The sequence below is a fragment of the Brassica napus genome, chromosome C8 (genome assembly GCF_020379485.1).
Source record: "Brassica napus cultivar Da-Ae chromosome C8, Da-Ae, whole genome shotgun sequence".
Lineage (NCBI taxonomy): Eukaryota > Viridiplantae > Streptophyta > Magnoliopsida > Brassicales > Brassicaceae > Brassica > Brassica napus.
Genome location: NC_063451.1, coordinates 26,720,872 through 26,742,526, shown reverse-complemented (window position 1 = coordinate 26,742,526; position 21,655 = coordinate 26,720,872). Strand labels below are relative to the sequence as shown.

Sequence of the window (21,655 nt, the reverse complement as noted above, 5' to 3'; positions counted from 1 at the left end):
ATCACATATAGACCTAGCATTCTCGACTTGTTTCGCACCATGATCGAGTAGTAAAGTGTTTTGGTCGAGAGACTTATGAAATCATATGCACTGATTATTTTGAATTGGTTGCATCCTAAATCATGAATTGATTGATAATATGGTTTCAGATGCCGAGATTTGAGCCTTTGGATTATGTCATTCTAAATCCCTATGGAGAAAATTATCTAGAATGGGAAATGAACACTTCAGTTGTCCTGAAATCAAGAGGACTCGGAAGGAGTATCATTCAGGGTGATTATGCAACTGAAAGTGAAAAGTTAAGAACCATAACAATTATGCGCCATCATCTCACTTAGGATCTAAGAAATCAGTACCTAAATATTGAGAATCCTCGTGACCTTTGGACAAAATTAAAATCCAGATACACAATGGTGTTATTACCAAAGGCCATGCATGAATGGATGAGTCTCAGATTCCAGGACTTTGAGTGTGTGGATGAATATCATTTTGCTTTGTCCAAAATCGTTTACAAACTGAGACTATGTGGTGAAGTGGTAACAGAGGAGGATTTACTGGAAAAGACCCTCCTCACAGCCGATCCAAGAAATCTATTGTTACAACATATCTATAGAGAAAAAGGTTTCACTACCTATAATGATCCGCTCTCATGCCTAACTGAGCAGAGTAATCAGTTACTAAAAAGAAATAGTGAGATGAGATATCCTGAAGCAAATACTGATATGGATCAGGATGAATCCAAGGCAGCTGTGTCCAATGTAACTGATGGTGTGGCCGGCATGTCTATTGACTAAAGAAAGATTTGGACATGCTAATTGTGTTTTAAGTCTTTGATTTGTGTTTTGCTTTAAACCTAATTGTCATTCACGATTTTATATACAATAATAGAATTGATTTGAGTTCATTACTATTATATCTTGCCTGATCTTACTTGATAATGTGAATGATTGATAAAGAAATCACCTAAAAGGCATTATGGTACGGTATAGTAGCCTAGTAAGAAACCTATGGTTAAGGCATTGCCTAAAGGGCATTATATACACCCAAAAATATATGAACCATTGAGTTAATATGGTTTCCAAATAGAAACAATGGACAAAAGGAAACAAGTTCCTTTCAAATTTAAGAAAGAAAGAAAACGCCTAAGACCCTTTAAGAAAGTGGTCAAGACTATACCTATGTAATCTACTGATCAAAACCATGCTACAGATCAGTATGATAAGAGTCAAGAGCCGTGGTGATCATACTGATATATCCCACGAAAATTATACACTTTATGGCAAGACCGGATTAGCCATCCTAGTCTAAACTTGATGCAAAGATTGATATTGAGAAGACACAAAGAGTTATCCCATAAGATCTCCCGTTGTGAAACATGTACACAAAGGGAAACTCATTGGGATTTATTGTCCTAAGCATCACGAAACTATAGTATGTTCATGAAGGGGAGAGATGATAAACCCGTGATACATGATCAATACTACAAATTCGTGAACCATGGTCTATGACCATGATATAAACGGCTTGGCCGTGCAGTCCATTACCTATAAGGATCGGACATCCATCCTAAAGCTTAGGGATATCATGGATTTACATGTATATAAAGTAAAAATATATCAGGCCATATAAGTGAGCATAGATATTCCCATCTCAGATTGAATACGGGTCATAAACCAGACATACACCATCTTAAGAGACTTTGAATAAACCACCACATACATATGTGTCGTCTAAGATGGAACCTCAGAAGAGGATTGGGAATATATGTTGGATAAGAGTATGACTTTCTCCCACGACTTCTAAGAGACCTTGAGCCAAATATGGGTGATCAGAAAGTGGCCAGGTACACGGATTGTATGATCAATGAATCCGACTATCCAACATTAAAAGGAGAAAACTATAAGCTGGTAAAGAGTAAAAAATGATAAGAAACAGAATGGTATCAACCATCATTCTCTTGGCAAAGATCCTCGGATTAGAATTATAGACGTCTAAAGAAAGAAAAGATTATACATAGCTAGCTAATCGAGATGCCAGACACTGACCCGAAAAGAAAAGAAAAGAATGACTAAGTCATAACCAGCTTAGCACCAAACGAAATCTGATGTCCTAGAAAGAGACACAGTCAAGTTGCTACAGAGTCTATACAAGATAGACCAAAGTGTTCCATAAGATAAGGAACCTCGGAAAGAAAAAGAGAAAGGTGCATAGAATACAAATCCGAGGTCATAAGGAAACCAGACCAGACATTGAGAAAAGGCTGCGCAGCTAAACATCTAAGGTACCAAACCATGTAGTTTGGGACGCCAAGCTACTAGGTAACAAAGGTACTGGATAATGAAATCTCAAATCGATTAGATCATGTCTGGAACACAATGGAACCATATATAAGTGTCGACATATAAAGATATATTTGTACATAAGAGAGTAGCACTTGAACATAAAGATATAAACGAGGATCATAACCCACGAAAGAGTACTCATAAAGAATAAATATTAGATTGAAAAGATAAACGTGGAGTTTAAAGTATCTATAGAGAAAGATAGGCGTATTGGCCACATACATATATACAGAAACGCCATCTAATATAAACCAGTGAAATAGATGGGTCTTGTGAGGGAAAAGAAACCGTGAGATATGGTACATGATCACGAGGTCTAAAGGTGTTCATGTTTCCTACTAACAGCATTCGATCATAGCTTGTTACACAAGGATAGTCACAGAGACCATGAAACAAATTATAAGGAGATAAACTCCTATGTGGTGGATGCTGCTACATAATTTCGAAATTGACAAAGGTCTGGTCATAAGAAAGAAATTAGATTGACATATAAAGATGTAGTAAGCAGCATATGGATCACTGGATAAAGGACAACATTGTTCCTAAGCTGTTCATGGACTGAAACAAAGCAGCTGCATATAGTATATAATACTAGTAAAGGAGTTAAATAAGAACGATCAAATTCAGTCCATATGTAAACTAATAAAGAAATTCGAATTCCTTGTGTTTATACTAAACCAACCTAAAGAGAGGTTAAAAGGTTTATACAGATCTGTGACACTAGCATGGACCGACTAGATTGTAGTACGGGCTAGTGGAAAAGAAAGATCAGCCCAAAGAAAGGTAATTCAGATTGCCTTAGCTTGCTACCTCGGATAACATGTTCTCCGGATAGACCAATCCAACATCAGATCCCTTAGATAAGGATCCGGCATAGCAGAACAGTCTGCTGCTGCTGTGAGGTTGAGAGGAGACATTTAATCTATCCTTCTCGATCGGATACCAATAGGTTGCAGTCCATAAGAATGTGTGATCGAAGTCCATGACCTAATATATATTCATTGTGTGATATGATCCACAGCAACAAAGGTCATGAGACGACATCAATATAAGGATAGGACTGCAATGAAAAACGAATATGGCATTGCCTAAGGCAATAGAGATCGATGACCACATGTGAGATTCATGAGTGTATTTGGCCACAGTGCCATGGTTAGATAAGATTGTAAAATTCATTACAACAATGTTCATTGATCAAGTCATGATCTTGGACACTCATGAGACAAGTTATGAACATGTATAAAAGAAGTCTATGACTCAACATGGATCGATCAAATTAGTGCATAGTCGATGGTAGTATAGAGAAAACTCATACAGTCCGTTAACTATCAATCAACATTTTAACATCGTCATAGGCGGCTAATAGCCAAAGAGAGTATCCGTGAGGATGTTTTTGGTCGAGGACCATAGTCCTACATGTCTGACCAAAGTATAGAGTGGTCGACAGCAAATGTTCACTTCTTGACCATGTAACACACGATGTCAGAAGACATGAGAAAAGACCGGAAAGATCAAAATGGTCTAATTACGGTTCAGTAATAAACTTGGCCGATTTGATTACTCCCTTCCTGCACGTCCAGGAAAGATCACGCATCAGATGCGTAGACTAAAGAACCTACACTGAGGTTCACATCAGGGGGAGCAATACGTGTTGTACTCTTTTTCCTTCATCATGGTTTTGTCCCACTGGGTTTTCCTGATAAGGTTTTAATGAGGCAACATTAAGTGTATTACAATCCTTGAATGGTTATGGCATCCAAGGGAGAGTGTTATAAATCAATTGATGGATGTCCATAAACGGCTCGGTCCATAACCGGTCCATACACTTAGAGAGAGAGACGGCCCAACCCTAGAGAGAGAGAGAGAGATGCGGCCATGACCTTAGGAAAGAGAGAGAGAGAGGCGGCTTATGCTTTGGAGAAAATGAAACTCTATTTCCTTTTCTTTGTAATTGTTATCTTTCCATTATTATGTATTAGTAGTTTTCCTAATCCTTGTTGGTTTAGGTTTTTGGATACTTTCTTTTTCTATGACTTGTAATCCTTATATAAAGGAACTCATGTTATGATTAATAAAACACAGAACTATTCAGTCTTCAAACTTCTAATTACAACAGTGATAAGTTTAAGGTCGTTGAAGATTTTTGGAGATTTTCTTAAAATATAGTTGAAAGCAATATAATTGAAAAAGTGATGATTTTTAAATAAATAATGTAAGTTTAAATTTTATAAAATGCTTATGGCCGTACCGTAGTAAATAAATAAATCAGAAAGGCTAAAAGAGACAAGGGGAAAGGAGGAAGGAGAGATACGAAAACTAAATGTATTTTCATTTAGATCCTTAACTAAATGTATTTTCATTTAGATCCTTAACTAAATTTATTGTTCCTCCTCCGGTTCATTTTCATCGAGTCTCAAGCGTTTTATATGGTCATGGCTTCTTCTTCTTCTCTCGCTGCGTTTCCTTGTTTGAATCCTTGGCCTCTCACTCCTTCAAGATTCTCACAAACCCTGAATTCTCCTTTCCTCTCCTCCCCTTGTTCTGTTTTGAACCTAAAACACGCATCTTCGCTGCTTCTTAAATCGAGGATTCGAATCTCCTCCTCTCATCGCGTGCCGACAAAAACACTCGTTGTTTTGTCTGCCCAGACTAGTCTCCTGAAAGGTTTTATCTCATTCTCTCTTTGCGAATTTTGTGGTTTTTGATTGCTAAGTAGCAAACGGCTCACTGAGTTATCTTGAAAGAAAGAAAGAAAGAAGATATCCTTATGTATGATTGGATTAAGCGTTCATTGTTTTGTGCAACGAGTTTACTAATCATTATTAGAACAATTTTCGAATTGATTGTGTGCAGTTGAAATGCTTATTACCATAAAAATGATCTCGAAATAAACCAAGTTTATCTTCGTATGATTAGTAAAAATTTGATTGTTTGTACATTTCTAGTTCAGAGATGCATTGAGTATCTGCTAATGTTTGTATAAATAGTTCTTAAAACCGCATGGAATATTGGGAAAGATGGAATCGAAGCAGGAACCAACCTAGTACCTGTGAGCTCTCTCTTAGTCTTTGTCTTTGACCGTTGTTGGAATCTAAATGTTTTTTTTATTTTTAGTCACACTTATGGTTGTCATTTGCTTGCTTGGAAGGTTTCTGTGCCTAGACCTGTTGCTAGGATCTCAGTGACAATTGCAGCATTGGCGGTTTCATTGTTTGTTCTCAAGTCGTTTCTATCAACTGCTTTCTTTGTATTGGTATGTTTTTAACCCTCCCTCCCTTTTCTTATATAGCTGATTTTTTTTGTACAGTCTCTATCTAAAGCCAGCCTCCATTGAGTGTCTTTTTTCAGGGTACAATGGGATTTGCATATTTCTTATTCATAGCCTTCAACAAAGATGAAGCTCCTAAACAGAGAGGTGGAGAAGATAATATTTCTGGTTCCACACCAATGGATAATGATCCACTTGAAGAAGCAAAGAAAATTATGGACAAGTACAAGTAAGGAGCTTTATCAGTTCTTTTTTTTCTCATATGAGAGAGAGAGAGAGAATGTATACGGATATAAATAGATGGTTTAAGTTTTCTTTCCTCTTTAATGAGAGAAACAAAACTCAAGATATCTTCATATTACACCCTTAATTAGCTTTTGTAATAGAGATCAAGAGAAATTCACAAAAACAAGAAAATAAATATAAAATCAAACTTCGAGAGTGAAAATAGGCGGCCTAGATAATCCGGTTGTTGCACCACCGTGGAACATCTTCTTAAACACTTTTACACCGCCTAGTGAGTGCTTTCGGATTCCGCCAAATCTAATGGTGGATACGATGATGCGATGTAGATTACTCAACTCTTTTCCGATCATTGCTTTCAACCGGAAAAGCTTCATACGTAGAAACAACAACGACGTGGGAGGAGAACGACGAGAAATCAAGTCGGCTTCTTGAAGCTTTTTGTAGATCAAGAACTTGGCTCGCCGGTGAAGTACCTCCTCTGGATCTTCCTTGTTCATCTTTGAGTAATCGCATGGCCTTTTGAAGAGGGTCAATTTCATCCTTTCGTGTATTTTTGACGACGGTCTTTTTCTGAAGAGAGATATTAGATTGAGGAGATGAGTTGAACTAGGAAAGTATTTATAGTCATTGCATGAAACGGTGCTAGTGCACTAACTTGTAACTTGTATACGTGGTTTTTCTACAAAGTTATATGTTTCTTATTAAAATCTATATTATAATAAATCAGTTTTTGCTCACTCCTCAGCGTGTCACGTCATCGTTTTGTGGGCCATATTTTTAAAAAGTGTAAAAAAGTGTCAAGTCCATGGCTCGAACCCGTGTTATTGAGATATAAACACCAACATTTATACCACTAAGCTAACTGATACCTTTGTACATTGATGGCCGAACCTAATATATATTTATGAAGGTCGGAAGCCCTTGCTTTTTCGGCTTCCTCTGAGGGTCGGACCTACAAGTGTATTATGGGTTTCATTTTTAAATGGGATTCATCACGTTATATGAAAAAAAGCTTAAGTTTGCAACAATTATGGTTTTCCTATATTGTAAACTGTTGTAGTTTAATATGGGTTCTTTTCATTATTGTCTCAAACAAGTCTGAGTTACAGAGTTGCGCCGTGTGTATGTTCGTAATCTATTTTTTCACCGGTGAACTCTTCATGTCCCCATCTTAAATCGCTTGATCATAAATGTTCCTGATTTGTAGCCCCTCTGTAAACCATATATATATATGATTCTCATCTTTGATGAACCCAATCTGCATCTCCACAAAACTCATTGATTCCTCTTAGCTTTAACCATCTTCTAGAAAATGTTTCTCTCTGCTTCTCCAGTTCGTCAAACCGGCGTCCCGGCATCCGTCACTCAACCTTCGAGTCTCTCCGTCTTGGTCTTAGTAGTCAGAGCATAGCCTCTGGCTTCCTCCGCTTCTGGGATTCCCTGAACTTCAAGAAAAACAGAGAGTTTGTGGGAATCACGGTTCTTTTCCTCGATGAAAAGGTAAGTTAATCTTCGATCTATCACACTTATTTAACATAATTGTTTTAATTTATTTCCTGATTCTTTGTTGGATAATACTATTTGCAGATTCCGTGATTCATGGGTTTACTCCCGTCGGACGTGCTAATCATTCTATGTCATCTTTGAAAGCAGACTCCATTGTGAAAGTCGATCGTTTTGAGGTTGCTAGGTGCTCCAAGTGATTGCGAACACAAACCTAGAAATTGGTAAACATAGCATATTTGGCAGCTCCAAGCAAGATTACAATCAGACAAATTCAAGTGGAATGACATACCAACAATTGAAACTGATAATTAGTCAACAACTTATCCCATATTTTCCTTATCTGAAAAAAATCTACTGTGTTTCTGATCTATTTTTTCATCTACGCAACTTTAGCCTCTATCATGGATAGCTCTCTCCCAAGAATTGCATTGACTATGGTTTCTGGGAAGAAAAAGATCTTGCTCCTGAAAAAAGACCGTGACAACCCTGTTGTAAGATTTTAGTTTGTGCAGAACAAAAAACCTTGATTTATTTTCTATTTAGTATAGTGATAGTTGTTGACAATCATTAGTTATTTGCCAATATGTTTTTTATGCGGCATTTCAGAACTCTCCATTCCAAGCGGAACAACAGATGGAAGCTAATTTTTCCGGAAGCTCCTCGACTTCAAGACAGAATCAGAAGATAGATGTTGGTGGGAGGTTAATCAAGGGAATACTTCAGAGAAGTGAGACGGCCTAGCCAGACTTCATCTTTTGTACAGTCTGAGCAAAGAGTAGAACCCACAAAACACGAGAGAAGAAAAAACAAAACACGAAATTAACATATTCAGATCTTCTCTCTTGCATGTCTAACATCTGTCGCCGATGAAACTCAACACCCACGGCAGACGAAGATGATGCAAGTAAACCTCTCATCAATCATGCTTAAAATCAATCTACGCTTTTCAATCTCACAAACTAAGAAACAATTTTACCTACATGAATCGGGAAATTAGTGCCCACATTCCCGACATAGAGAAAAAAAGGTGTTGAAGTCCTAACAGTTTTTTCAGTATTAGACTAAACCACATATTCAATGCCCAGTTATTTTGAAACCCTAACATTTTAAATCCAAATTTATTATCTTTTCCATGCACGATTTGATTTATATACAAACAACTACCTAAGTAAACACTAACAAGTTCCATCACCCTCAACTTTGAACATATAAGATATAAAAATATCAACATATGACTTCGTCGTTCATTCTTATATCAAACTCATCAACCCATGTAATATCCAAAGTCCCATCAATCACATTATAGACAAAAAAACAATAAAATTCCGTAAACAAAACTATACAATACACCTATAATGTAGCCGACCCCGCGCGGAGACTATGCACCTAGTCTTTATAATAATACAATTTATTTATAAGTCAAATCACTATGATAATGAGATATGCTAAAATATTCAAATATACAAAGTCGTATCAGCTTATTTATAATCATTCAGTTACGAGCTTGCCGTCCATATTTTAATTTATTTTCTGAAAATGAGGTCATATAGTATATACAGTTACGCGATTCAAATTTTAACATTAGCATTTCAATTTACACGTTTGAGATCTGATCATCGGGAACAACTTAGTCTGTACAGGTGAAAAAGCAAGGAAGAATTAGAGATCTGGAACACTGATTTTATCACATTTCACACCAGTATTCACAGTACTTCTTTAGTTCTTTGCTTTTTCGATAAAAAAAAAGATCATGGCACTTATGCTTTTATCCTTATATGTTTCAATGTATGTTTCTATATTTTCCTATAAAATAAAAATCTCTATTATAGAGGTGAATTTGCTCAAATACATAACTCTATAATACAGTTCTTTTATTTTAGAAAAAATTATAGAAATAAAAATAGAAATGGGTTGGAGATGGTTTTAGAATAGCACATTTGAAACACAAGGAGAAATCACATTCAACGCAACAAAAGCTACAGGTTTCATGAAAACCCAGGTATACACATTATGTAGCCAATTAATTCGTATTAATCAAGTTTCTCATCTGAAACTGTAAAAAAACTAAGCAAACTTGGTGCGTCTTATCTTAAGAATTAAAAATTCTCTCAACATTGGGAATGAATCATGCTGCAAGTAAGTCAACTAGAAATAATTATACCCTCAGATTCCAATGGAAAACTAAAATATTTTACGTAAGCAACTAAACAAAGTTATATGTTGTCTCTTGTATTAGGATTAAGTCAATGAAAAAGAGTTATTAACTGCAATATGTACAAAGAGAATAGCCAAACTACAGGGAGGCTAAATCAACGAGTTTGGTCATCGCATTTTTGCTTAATTATATAATTTTCGTTATCAACCTATAGAAAACGTGCATCCAGCACAAGGCAACACATGGACTCTTCACGCCCCAGCAAGCCACATGTTTGTACCAAAACGTTCTTTTTAACAATAAGTTGAATATTCGTTGTATAATCAATAGTCGAGCCAATCAAAGTTGTGTTCTGCTAGAATGATTTTTTTTTTGCTGTTAATATCGTATAAATGAAAAAAGGATCCTACAAGAGTTTGAAAGTCCTATACTAATGTTTCCTAGGCAAAAAAATAAAAAAGGAAACATTACAAAAGAATTCTCCTAAGAGAATTTGATTACATCAGTCATTTGGCCATGAGTGGCATTAAATTCTTCTTTGATCTTCTCCCTAAGAGTGTGTTACGGATGTCTCTGTCGATCAGCCTGAAGACAGTGCTTGCTGGGATGAGGATATGATTGTGTAGCAGGTTTTTCTGTTGCCTCCATATGTGGTAGATCGTAGACTGAGTGGCGACCTTCCGTAAGAGAGAAGGAGCTGTGATGGAGTCGCTTCTTATCCAGAAAAGGAGCTCAGCCCAGTCAATGAAAACCTGTGTGATTTTACTTCAGTCTGGTCGTCACATATCTCCAAACTTCCGCAGCATAACCAAAATCTGCTAATGATTTTGAATTAATATATATTAATAAAAAATATAGAATGCGTTTAAAAATTTTAAAACAACACTAAAAATTTTAAAACAACACTAAAGATCATTGGATTCAGTATATAGAATATTTATCGAAAAACTTAATATTTTCGTAGGGGTGTTAACACATAGATTTTGAGAAAAATTCAAAAATATGAAAATACTGTTTTAATGCATAGTTGCATCATTCACTAGCATATGGTGAAGGTCAAAAAGGTTTGGAACCTTTGTTATCTCCGTTTTTCAATAGAATAGCGATTTTATAGTAGTTAGTCCATCAATTTAGAGAGTATTATGAGGTTTTACTAAATTAATTGACAAAAAATTAAAACGATGTCCATGTACCATGAAAGAGAGTTTAATATAAATTAATACAAATGTAGACTGTTTATAAATTTTTAAACAACACAAAAGATCATAGGCTTTAGTATATAGAGCATTTACCGAAAAATTCAAATTTTCGTTTAATGCACATAGATTTTGAGAAAAAATAAAAAATATGAAAATACTGTTTTAATGCATAGTTGCATCATTTACTGACATATGATGAAGGTCAAAGAGGTTTGGAACTTTTGTTGTCTCCGTTTCTCTAGAAAATAACGATTTTATAGTGGTTAGTCCACTAATTTAGAGAATATTATGAAGTTTTACTAAATTAATTGACTAAAAATTAAAACGATGCCCATGTACCATAAAAGAGAGTTTATTATGCATTAATAAAAAATGTAGAATGTGTTTAGAAATTTTAAAACAACACAAAAGATCATAGGCTTCAGTATATAGAACATTTACCGAAAAATTCAATATTTTTGTCGGGGGGTTACACATAGATTTTGAGAAAAATTCAAAAATAAGAAAATTCTGTTTTAATGCCTAGTTGCATTCTTCACTAACATATGATGAATGTCAAAGAGGTTTGGAACCTTTGCTGTCTCCGTTATTCTAGAAAATAGCGATATCCTAGTGGTTACTCCACCAATTTAGAGAGTATTATGAAGTTTTAATAAATTAATTGACAAAAAATTAAAACGATGTCCATGTACCATGAAAGAGAGTTTAATATGCATTAATAAAAAAATGTAGAATGTGTTTAGAAATTTTAAAACAACACTAAAGATCATAAGCTTCAGTATATAGAACAATTACCGAAAAAATTTATATTTTTGTAGGGGTTGTTAACACATAGATTTTGAGAAAAATTAAAAATATGAAAATTCTGTTTTAATGCCTAGTTGCATCATTCACTAACATATGATGAAGGTCAAAGAGGTTTGGAACCTTTGCTGTCTCTGTTATTCTAGAGAATAGCGATTTCATAGTGGTTACTCCACCAATTTAGAGAGTATTATGAAGTTTTAATAAATTAATTGACAAAAAATTAAAACGATGTCCATGCACCATGAAAGAGAGTTTAATATACATTAATACAAATGTAGAATGTGTTTAGAAATTTTAAAACAACACTAAAGATCATAGACTTCAGTATATAGAGCATTTACCAAAAAAATCAATATTTTCGTAGGTGTTAACACGTAGATTTTGAGAAAAATTCAAAAATATGAAAATATGGTTTTAATGCATAGTTGCATCCTTCACTAACATATGATGAAGGTCAAAGAGGTTTGGAACCTTTGTTGTCTCCATTTTTCTAGAGAGTAGCGATTTTATAGTGCTTACGCCACCAATTTAGAGAATATTATGAAGTTTTACTAAATTAGTTGACAAAAAATTGAAATGATGCCCATGTACCATAAAAATAGTTTAATATACATTAATACAAATTTATAATGTGGTTAGAAGTTTTAAAACAACACAAAAGATCATAGGCTTCAGTATATAGAACATTTACCGAAAAATTCAATATTTTTGTAGGGGGGCTACACATAGATTTTGAGAAAAATTCAAAAATATGAAAATTCTGTTTTAATGCCTAGTTGCATCCTTCACTAGCATATGATGAAGGTCAAAGAGGTTTGGAACCTTTTCTGTCTCCGTTATTCTAGAAAATAGCGATTTCATAGTGGTTACTCCACCAATTTAGAGAGTATTATGAAGTTTTAATAAATTAATTGACAAAAAATTAAAACGATGTCCATGTACCATTAAAGAGAGTTTAATATATATTAATACAAATGTAAAATGTATTTAGAAATTTTAAAACAACACTAAAGATCATAGGCTTCAGTATATAGAGCATTTACCGAAAAATTCAATATTTTAACATATAGATTTTGAGAAAAATTCAAAAATATGAAAATATTGTTTTAATGGATAATTGCATCCTTCACAAACATATGATGAATGTCAAAGAGTTTTAATGCATAGTTGCATTATTCACTAACATATGATGAAGGTCGAAGAGTTTGGAACCTTTGTTGTCTGCGGTTTTCTAGAGAATAGCGATTTTATAGTGGTTAGTACACCAATTTAGGGACTATTATATATTTTTACTAAATTAATTGACAAACAATGCCCATGTATTATGACAAAGAGTTTAATATACATTAATACAAATGTAAAATGTGTTTAGAAATTTTAAGACAACACTAAAGATCATTGGCTTCAGTATATAGAGAATTTACCGAAAAAATCAATATTTTCGTAGGGGGTTAACACATAGATTTTGAGAAAAATTCAAAAATATAGAAATATTGTTTTCATGCGTAGTTGCATCCTTCACTAACATATGATGAAGGTCAAAGAGGTTTGAAACCCTTGCCGTCTCTGTTTCTCTAGAAAATAGCGAGTTTATATTGGTCACTCCACTAATTTACGGAGTATTATGAAGTTTTACTAAATTAATTGACAAAAAATTAAAACGATGTCCATGTACCATGAAAGAGAGTTTAATATGCATTAATAAAAAATGTAGAATGTGTTTAGAAATTTTAAAACAACACTAAAGATCATAGGCTTCAGTATATAGAACATTTACCGAAAAATTCAATATTTTTGTAGGAGTTAACACATAGATTTTGAGAAAAATTCAAAAATATGAAAATTATGTTTTAATGCCTAGTTGCATCATTCACTAACATATGATGAAGGTCAAAGAGGTTTGGAACCTTTGCTGTCTCCGTTATTCTAGAGAATAGCGATTTCATAGTGGTTACTCCACTAATTTAGAGAGTATTATGAAGTTTTAATAAATTAATTGACAAAAAAATAAAACGATGTCCATGCACCATGAAAGAGAGTTTAATATACATTAATACAAATGTAGAATGTGTTTAGAAATTTTAAAACAACACTAAAGATCATAGGCTTCAGTATATAGAACATTTACCAAAAAATTCAATATTTTCGTAGGGGTTAACACGTAGATTTTGAGATAAATTCAAAAATATGAAAATATGGTTTTAATGCATAGTTGCATCCTTCACTAACATATGATGAAGGTTAAAGAGGTTTGGAACCTTTGTTGTCTCCGTTTTTCTAGAGAGTAGCGATTTTATAGTGCTTACGCCACCAATTTAGAGAATATTATGAAGTTTTACTAAATTAGTTGACAAAAAATTGAAATGATGCCCATGTACCATAAAAAGAGTTTAATATACATTAATAAAAATTTATAATGTGGTTAGAAGTTTTAAAACAACACAAAAGATCATAGGCTTCAGTATATAGAACATTTACCGAAAAATTCAATATTTTTGCAGGGGGCTACACATAGATTTTGAGAAAAATTCAAAAATATGAAAATTCTGTTTTAATGCCTAGTTGCATCCTTCACTAGCATATGATGAAGGTCGAAGAGGTTTGGAACCTTTGCTGTCTCCGTTATTCTAGAAAATAGCGATTTCATAGTAGTTACTCCACCAATTTAGAGAGTATTATGAAGTTTTAATAAATTAATTGACAAAAAATTAAAACGATGTCCATGTACCATGAAAGAGAGTTTAATATATATATTAATACAAATGTAGAATGTATTTAGAAATTTTAAAACAACACTAAAGATCATAGGCTTCAGTATATAGAGCATTTACCGAAAAATTCAATATTTTAACATATAGATTTTGAAAAAAATTCAAAAATATGAAAATATTGTTTTAATGGATAATTGCATCCTTCACAAACATATGATGAATGTCAAAGAGTTTTAATGCATAGTTGCATTATTCATTAACATATGATGAAGGTCGAAGAGGTTTGGAACCTTTGTTGTCTGCGGTTTTCTAGAGAATAACGATTTTATAGTGGTTAATCCACCAATTTAGGGACTATTATATAGTTTTACTAAATTAATTGACAAACAATGCCCTTGTATTATGACAAAGAGTTTAATATACATTAATACAAATGTAAAATGTGTTTAGAAATTTTAAGACAACACTAAAGATCATAGGCTTCAGTATATAGAGCATTTACCGAAAAATTCAATATTTTCGTAGGGGGTTAACGCATAGATTTTGAGAAAAAATCAAATTATAGAAATATTGTTTTCATGCGTAGTTGCATCCTTCACTAACATATGATGAAGGTCAAAGAGGTTTGAAACCTTTGTCGTCTCTGTTTCTCTAGAAAATAGCGAGTTTATATTGGTTACTCCACTAATTTACGGAGTATTATGAAGTTTTACTAAATTAATTGACAAAAAATTAAAACGATGTCCATGTATCAAGAAAGAGAGTTTTATATACATTAATACAAATATAGAATGTGTTTAGAAATTTTAAAACAATACTAAAGATGACAGGATTCAGTATATAGAGCATTTACCGAAAATTTAATATTTTCGTAGGGGGTTAACACATAGATTTTGAAAAAAAATTCAAAAATATGAAAATACTGGTTTAATGCATAGTTGCATCCTTCACTAACATATGATGAAGGTCAAAAAGGCTTGGAACCTTTGTTGTCTCCGTTTTTCTGGAAAATAGCGATTTTATAGTGGTTAGTCCACCAATTTAGAGAGTATTATGAAGTTTTACTAAATTAATTGACAAAAAAATTAAAATGATGCCCATGTATCATGAAAGAGAGTTTAATATACATTAATACAAATGTAGAATGTGTTTAGAAATTTTAAAACAATAGTAAATATGATAGGCTTCAGTATATAGAGCAATTAACGAAAAATTCAATATTTTCGTAACGATTAACACATAGATTTTGAACAAAATTCAAAAATATGAAAATATTGTTTTAATGCATAGCTGCATCATTCACTAAAAAGCTGTTGATAAAAAAATCTGAAAGAATACTAATCTATTCAAAAATATTTCTGTTATCCTAATTACTACTTCAAAATCCCAAATCTACAATCATCAAAATGAAAACATTAAAAAAATAGCATATTTTTAAAAAATATTAAAAAAATACAAGCTATAGATGAAAAATTCTGAAAGGATACTCTATCAACAAAGATTCTTATTATCCTAACTACTACTTCGGAATTCCAAATCTACAATAGTTCTCTACATAAATGAAAACTTTCCAAAAATAACAGATTTTAAAAATAATTATTTAAAAAATGCAATCGGCTAATAAAAAATTCTAAAAGAATATTCATATATCAACAAATTTTTTTGTTATCTTAACTGCTACATCAAAATCCCAAATCTACAATAGTTTTCTATAAAAATGAAAACATTCCCAAAAGAGAAATTCCCTTAGATAGCTCTTTTTAGTTTATTTTCACAAAAATAGATCTCAAGGAGAAAAATGACCAAAAGAGGTTTATTGAAGGGTAAATAAGTATTTATACTCTTATGGTTAACTAATTTAAGACTTAGGGTTTAGAGTTAAGGGGTTGGATTTTGGGGAAGGGTTCAAATTTTTAAAAACAAGAAATAAATATTAAAATTTTTAAAATAAAAAAAAGCTATTTTGGTCATTTTATTTTTTGAGGGATATTTTTGTGACAAAAATTTGAAAATGACTATTTGAGAGAATTTCCATTCCCAGAATAGCAGTTTTCAAAAAAATTATTTAAAAAATACAAGCGAGTGAAGAAAAATTCTAAAAGAATATTCATCTATCAAAAAATATTTTTTTTATCGTTATTGCTACATCAGAATCCCAAATCTGCAATAGTTCTCTATAAAAATGAAAACTTTCAAAAAAATACCAATTTAAAAAAGAATATTTAAAAAATAAAAGTTACTGATGAAAAATTCTGAAAAATATTCATCTATTAATAGAAATTCTTGTTGTCCTAATTGCTACACCATAATCCCAAATCTACAATAAGTCTCTATAAAAATGAAAACTTTCCCGAAATAGAAGTTTAAAAAGTTTATTTTAAAAATACAAGCTATTGATAAAAAATTCTCAAAGGATACTCATCTATCAACAAAAATTCTTGTTTTTTTTTTGTCAACCAACAAAAATTCTCGTTATCCTAATTACTATATCACGCTTCCCAAATCTACAATAGTTCTCTATAAAATTAAAAAAATTTCAAAAATAGCTATTTGAAAGATTATATTTAAAAAAATATAACCTATTGATGAAAAAATCTGAAAGAATACACATCTATCAACAAAAATTCTTGTTATCCTAATTTCTAAATCAGAATCTCAAATCTACAATATCTCTCTATAAAAATTAAAACTTTCCAAAAATAACAGGTTTTAAAAAATATTTTAAAAATACAATATATTGATGAAAAATTGTGAAAGAATACTCATCTATCAACAAAAGTTCTTGTTATCCTAATTACTACATCAGAATCCGAAATCTACAAAAATTATCTATAAAAATGAAAACTATCCAAAAATAGTAGTTTTTTTAAAAAAAATCATATAAAAATACAGCCTACAAACGAAAATTCTGAAAGAATACTTATCTATCACCAATTTTTTTTGCTATCCTAATTACTATATCACGCTTCCCAAATCTACAATAGTTTAGTTCTCTATAAAAATGAAAACTTTTAAAAAATGGGAGGTTTAAAATAATTATTTAAAAAATACAATCTATTGATGAAAAAATCCGAAAGAATACATATCTATCAACAAAATTATTGTTATCCTAACTGCTACATCAGAATTCCAAATCTACAATAGTTCTATATAAAAATAAAAATTTTCCAAAAATAGCACGTTTTAAAAAATACAAGCTATTGATGAAAAATTGTTAAATAATACTCATCTATCAGCAAAAATTCTTGTTATCCTAATTACTACAACATAATCCCAAAATGAAAACTATCTAAAAATAACATTTTTTACAAAAATCATTTAAAAATACAGTATATAGATGAAAAATTCTGAAAAAATAATTATCTATCAACAAATTGTTTTGCTATCCTAATTACTACACTACGCATCCCAAATCTTCAATAGTTCTCTATAAAAATGAAAACCTTTCAAAATAGCAGGTTTAAAAAAATTATTTTAAAAATACTAGCTATTGATGAAAAAATCTAAAAGAATACTCATCTATCATAAAAATTCTTGTTATCTTAATTACTACATCAGAATCCCAAGTCTACAATAGTTCTCTATAAAAAATGAAAACTTTCCAAAACTAGCAGGTTTTCAAAAAAATTACTTAAAAAATACAAACCATTGATGAAAAATTCCAAAAGAATATTCATTTATCAACAATTTTTTTTGTTATCCTAATTACTACTTCAGAATCCCAAATCTACAAGAGATCTCTATAAAAATGAAAAATTTCCAAAAATAGCAATTTTAAAAATACAAACTACTGATGAAAAATTATAAAAGAATACTCATCTATTAACAAAATTTATTGTTATCCTAATTACTACATCTTAATCTCAAATCTACAATAGCTGATTTTACAAAATAGCTGATTTTACAAAAATTATTTTAAAAAAAAGTCTATTGATGAAATTTTTTGAAAGAATAAACTCATCTATCAGGAAAAAATATTTTTATCCTAATTACGACTTCAGAATCCCAAATCTACAATAGTTCTCTACAAAAATGAAAATTTTCCAAAAATAAAAGTTTTAAAAATAATTATTTAAAAAATACAAGCTACTAATGAAAAATTTGAAAGAATACTCATCTATCAATAATAATTTTTTTTATCTTAATTAATGCATCAGAATCTAAAATCTAAATAGTTCTCTATAAAAAGGAAAAATTTCCAAAATAGCAGGGTTTAAAAAAATTATTTCAAAAATATAAGCTATTGGTGAAAAATTCTGAAAGAATATTCATCTATCAACAAAATTTTTTGTTATCTTAATTACTACATCAGAATCTCAAATCTATAATAGTTCTCTATAAAATTGAGAAGTTTCCTAAAATAACAGTTTTTAAAATATTATTTAAAAAATAAAAGTTATTGATGAAAAAATCTGAAAGAATACTCATTTATCGATAAAAATTCTTGTTATTATAATTGTTACATCAGAATCCCAACTCTACAATAATTCTCTATAAAAATGAAAACTTAAAAAAATAGCAATTTTTAAAAAGATTATTTTAAAACACAAGTTATTGATGAATTCTTTTGAACGAATACTCATATATCAACAAAAATTCTTGTTATACTAATTACTACATCAAAACCCTAAATTTACAATAATTCTCTTTAAAAATAAAACTTTCCAAAAATAGCAGTTTTTAAAAAAAATATTCTAAAAATACGATCTATTGATGAATTTTTTTGAAAGAATACTTATCTATCAACAGAAATTCGTGTTATCCTAATTACTACATCACGATTCCCAAATCTACAGTTGTTCTTATAAAAATGAAAACTTTGCAAAAATAGCAAGTTTTAGAAAATTATTTTAAAAAATATAAACTATTGATGAAAAAAATTGAAAAAATACTATCTATCAGAAAAATTCTTGTTATCCTAATTAATACATCAGAATCCCAAATCTACAATAATTTTTTATATAAATGAAAACTTTTCAAAAATAACATTTTTTACAATAATTATTTTTAAAATACAAGCTATTGTTGAAAAATTCTGAAAGAATACTCATATATCAACAAAAATTCTTGTGATCTTAATTACTACATTAGAATCCAAAATCTACAATAGTTCTCTATAAAATTTAAACTTTCCAAAATTAGCAATTTTTTATAAAAATATTTATAAAATAAAAACTATTGACGAAAAAATCTGAAAGAATACTCATCTATCAACAAAAATTCTTTTTATCCTAATTACTACATCGAAATCCAAAATCTACAATAGTTTTTTATAAAAATAAAAACTTTCCAAAAATAAAATTTTTAAAAATTTTATTTAAAAAAAATACAACTTGTTGATAAAAAATTATAAAATTATACTCATTTATCAATGAAATTTTTTGTTATCCTATTGATAAAAAAATTCTAAATCACAATCTCAAATCTACAGTAGTTCTCTATAAAAATGACAACTTTCTAAAAGTAGCATTTTAAAAAAGTTTATTTAAAAAGTCAACCTATTGATTAAAAATTCTAAAAGAATACTCATCTTTCAACAAAATTTTTTCTTATCCTAGTTTCTACATCACAATCTCAAATCTATAATAGTTCCCAATAAAAGTGATAACTTTCCAAAAATAACATTTTTGAAAAGTTTATTTAAAAAATACAACTTATTGATTAAAATACTTATCTATCAACAAAAGTTTTTGATATCCTAATTTCTAAATCACAATTATAAATCTACAATATTTCTCAATAAAAATGAAAACATTGAAAAGTTGATTTAAAAAATACAACCTATTGATCAAAAATTATAAAAGAATACTCATATATCAACAAATGTTTTTGTCATCCTAATTTCTAAATCACAATCCAAAAAATCTACAATAGTTCTCTACAAATTATAACTTTCCAAAATAGAATTTTTTAAAAAAGTTTATTTAAAAATACAACTTATAGATTAAAAATTGTGAAATTCCCTCAGATAACTTTTTTTAGTTTATTTTCACAAAAATAGAATTCAAGAAAGGTAAATATGCATTTATACCCAAGGGTTAACTAATCTATATTTAGGGTTTAGAGTTAAGGGGTGGAGTTTTATGAATATGATTTCAAATTTTAAAAAATAAAAAATAAATATTAAAATTTTCAAAATAAAAAGATATATTTTGGTCATTTTATTTTTTGAGTGTTATTTTTGTGAAATTTTTTTAAAAAAAACTATTTGAGAGAATTGCCCTTAAAAATTCTACTAGAATATTCATCTATCAACGAAAATTCTTGTTATCCTAATTTCTAAATTACAATCTCAAATCTACAATAGTTCTCTATGAAAATGATAACTTCCAAAAATATCATTTTAAAAAGTTTATTTTGAAAGTGCAATTTATTGATCAAAATTTCTAAAAGAATACTCTTCTATCAATAAAATTATTGTTATCATAATTTCTAAATCACAATCCCAAATCTACAATAGTTCCCAATAAAAATGATAACTTTCCGAATAACATTTTTTAAAAGTTTATTTAAAAATAAATTTATTGATTTAAAATTCTGAAAAATACTCATTTATCAACAAATATTCTTGTTATCCTAATATCTAAATCACAATCTCAAATCTACAATATTTTTCTATAAAAATGATAACTTTTCAAAAATTAAATTTTTTAAAAAGTTTATTTAAAAAATACAACTTATTGATCAAAATTTCTAAAAGAACACTCATCTATCAATAAAAATTCTTGTTATCCTAATTTATAAATCACAATCCTAAATCTACATTATTTCTATAAAAATGATGACTTTCCAAAAAATAGCATTTTTAAAAAAGTTTGTTTGAAAAATACAATACATTGATTAAAATTTGGGAGAATTGGCAAAAAGAGACCCTTTGAATTTTTGTTTGTCTAAATAAGATTTTTTCATACATTTGGTCATTTTGGACAAGTTTTACCCTTTTGTAATTTTAAAAATAGTAAACTAAATTTTAAAAATTGGAAAAAATATGAAAACCATTGGAAACATTAGCATGACTATTTATATGTTTAAATTTTATTTTTAAAAATAGTGGAATCATGTTTTATTTAATGTTCTAGCACATATATAATATTCATTCTAGCTATCTACCTAGTCTACAAATCGTATAGTAAGTATTACACACAGAATTATCCTGGGTAGAGAATACAAACAAAACTTTCTTCTATATTCTACTAGAGCTAGATTACGTCAGCTAGTATTCTAACGAGATGTCTTTAGTCTACTTGTTCTTTTATTACAACTTATAACCTCGACTCTGTGAAATACCTTTATTTTTTTATGTGTCATAACCTTTTCTGCCTTTTATGTTATCATACGCGTAGGGAAGAATAAACCTCATACCCTCTCTTAAGTGCTCTGCTATACATAGAATACATATTATAGGGAAATCACAAAAAATA

The 21,655-nt window shown here is 30.2% G+C and overlaps 2 protein-coding genes across 2 annotated transcripts; one reads left to right on the top strand and one right to left on the bottom strand.

The window, feature by feature from the left end:
- The first annotated feature begins 4,682 nt into the window (after positions 1 to 4,682).
- Positions 4,683 to 5,980, top strand: LOC106366995. The gene is made up of 4 exons (XM_013806677.3): positions 4,683 to 5,006; positions 5,330 to 5,391; positions 5,491 to 5,595; positions 5,691 to 5,980. Exons 1-4 carry the CDS (start codon positions 4,769 to 4,771, stop codon positions 5,841 to 5,843), a joined length of 558 nt encoding a protein of 185 aa, XP_013662131.1. The 5' UTR covers positions 4,683 to 4,768; the 3' UTR covers positions 5,844 to 5,980.
- Positions 5,690 to 8,669, bottom strand: LOC106366996. Its single transcript, XM_048766354.1, has one exon. It carries the CDS (start codon positions 6,393 to 6,395, stop codon positions 6,039 to 6,041), a length of 357 nt encoding a protein of 118 aa, XP_048622311.1. The 5' UTR covers positions 6,396 to 8,669; the 3' UTR covers positions 5,690 to 6,038.
- Between the last annotated feature and the right edge of the window lie 12,986 nt (positions 8,670 to 21,655).

What these genes read in the sequence shown, in the direction of transcription:
- LOC106366995 (XM_013806677.3), top strand. Translation starts at nt 4,769, where the DNA reads ATGGTCATGGCTTCTTCTTCTTCTCTCGCTGCGTTTCCTTGTTTGAAT. An exon ending in CCAGACTAGTCTCCTGAAAG is followed by an intron (nt 5,007 to 5,329) that starts GTTTTATCTCAT and finishes TTGTATAAATAG; the next exon opens with TTCTTAAAACCGCATGGAAT. An exon ending in CAACTGCTTTCTTTGTATTG is followed by an intron (nt 5,596 to 5,690) that starts GTATGTTTTTAA and finishes GTCTTTTTTCAG; the next exon opens with GGTACAATGGGATTTGCATA.
- LOC106366996 (XM_048766354.1), bottom strand. Translation starts at nt 6,395, where the DNA reads ATGAAATTGACCCTCTTCAAAAGGCCATGCGATTACTCAAAGATGAAC.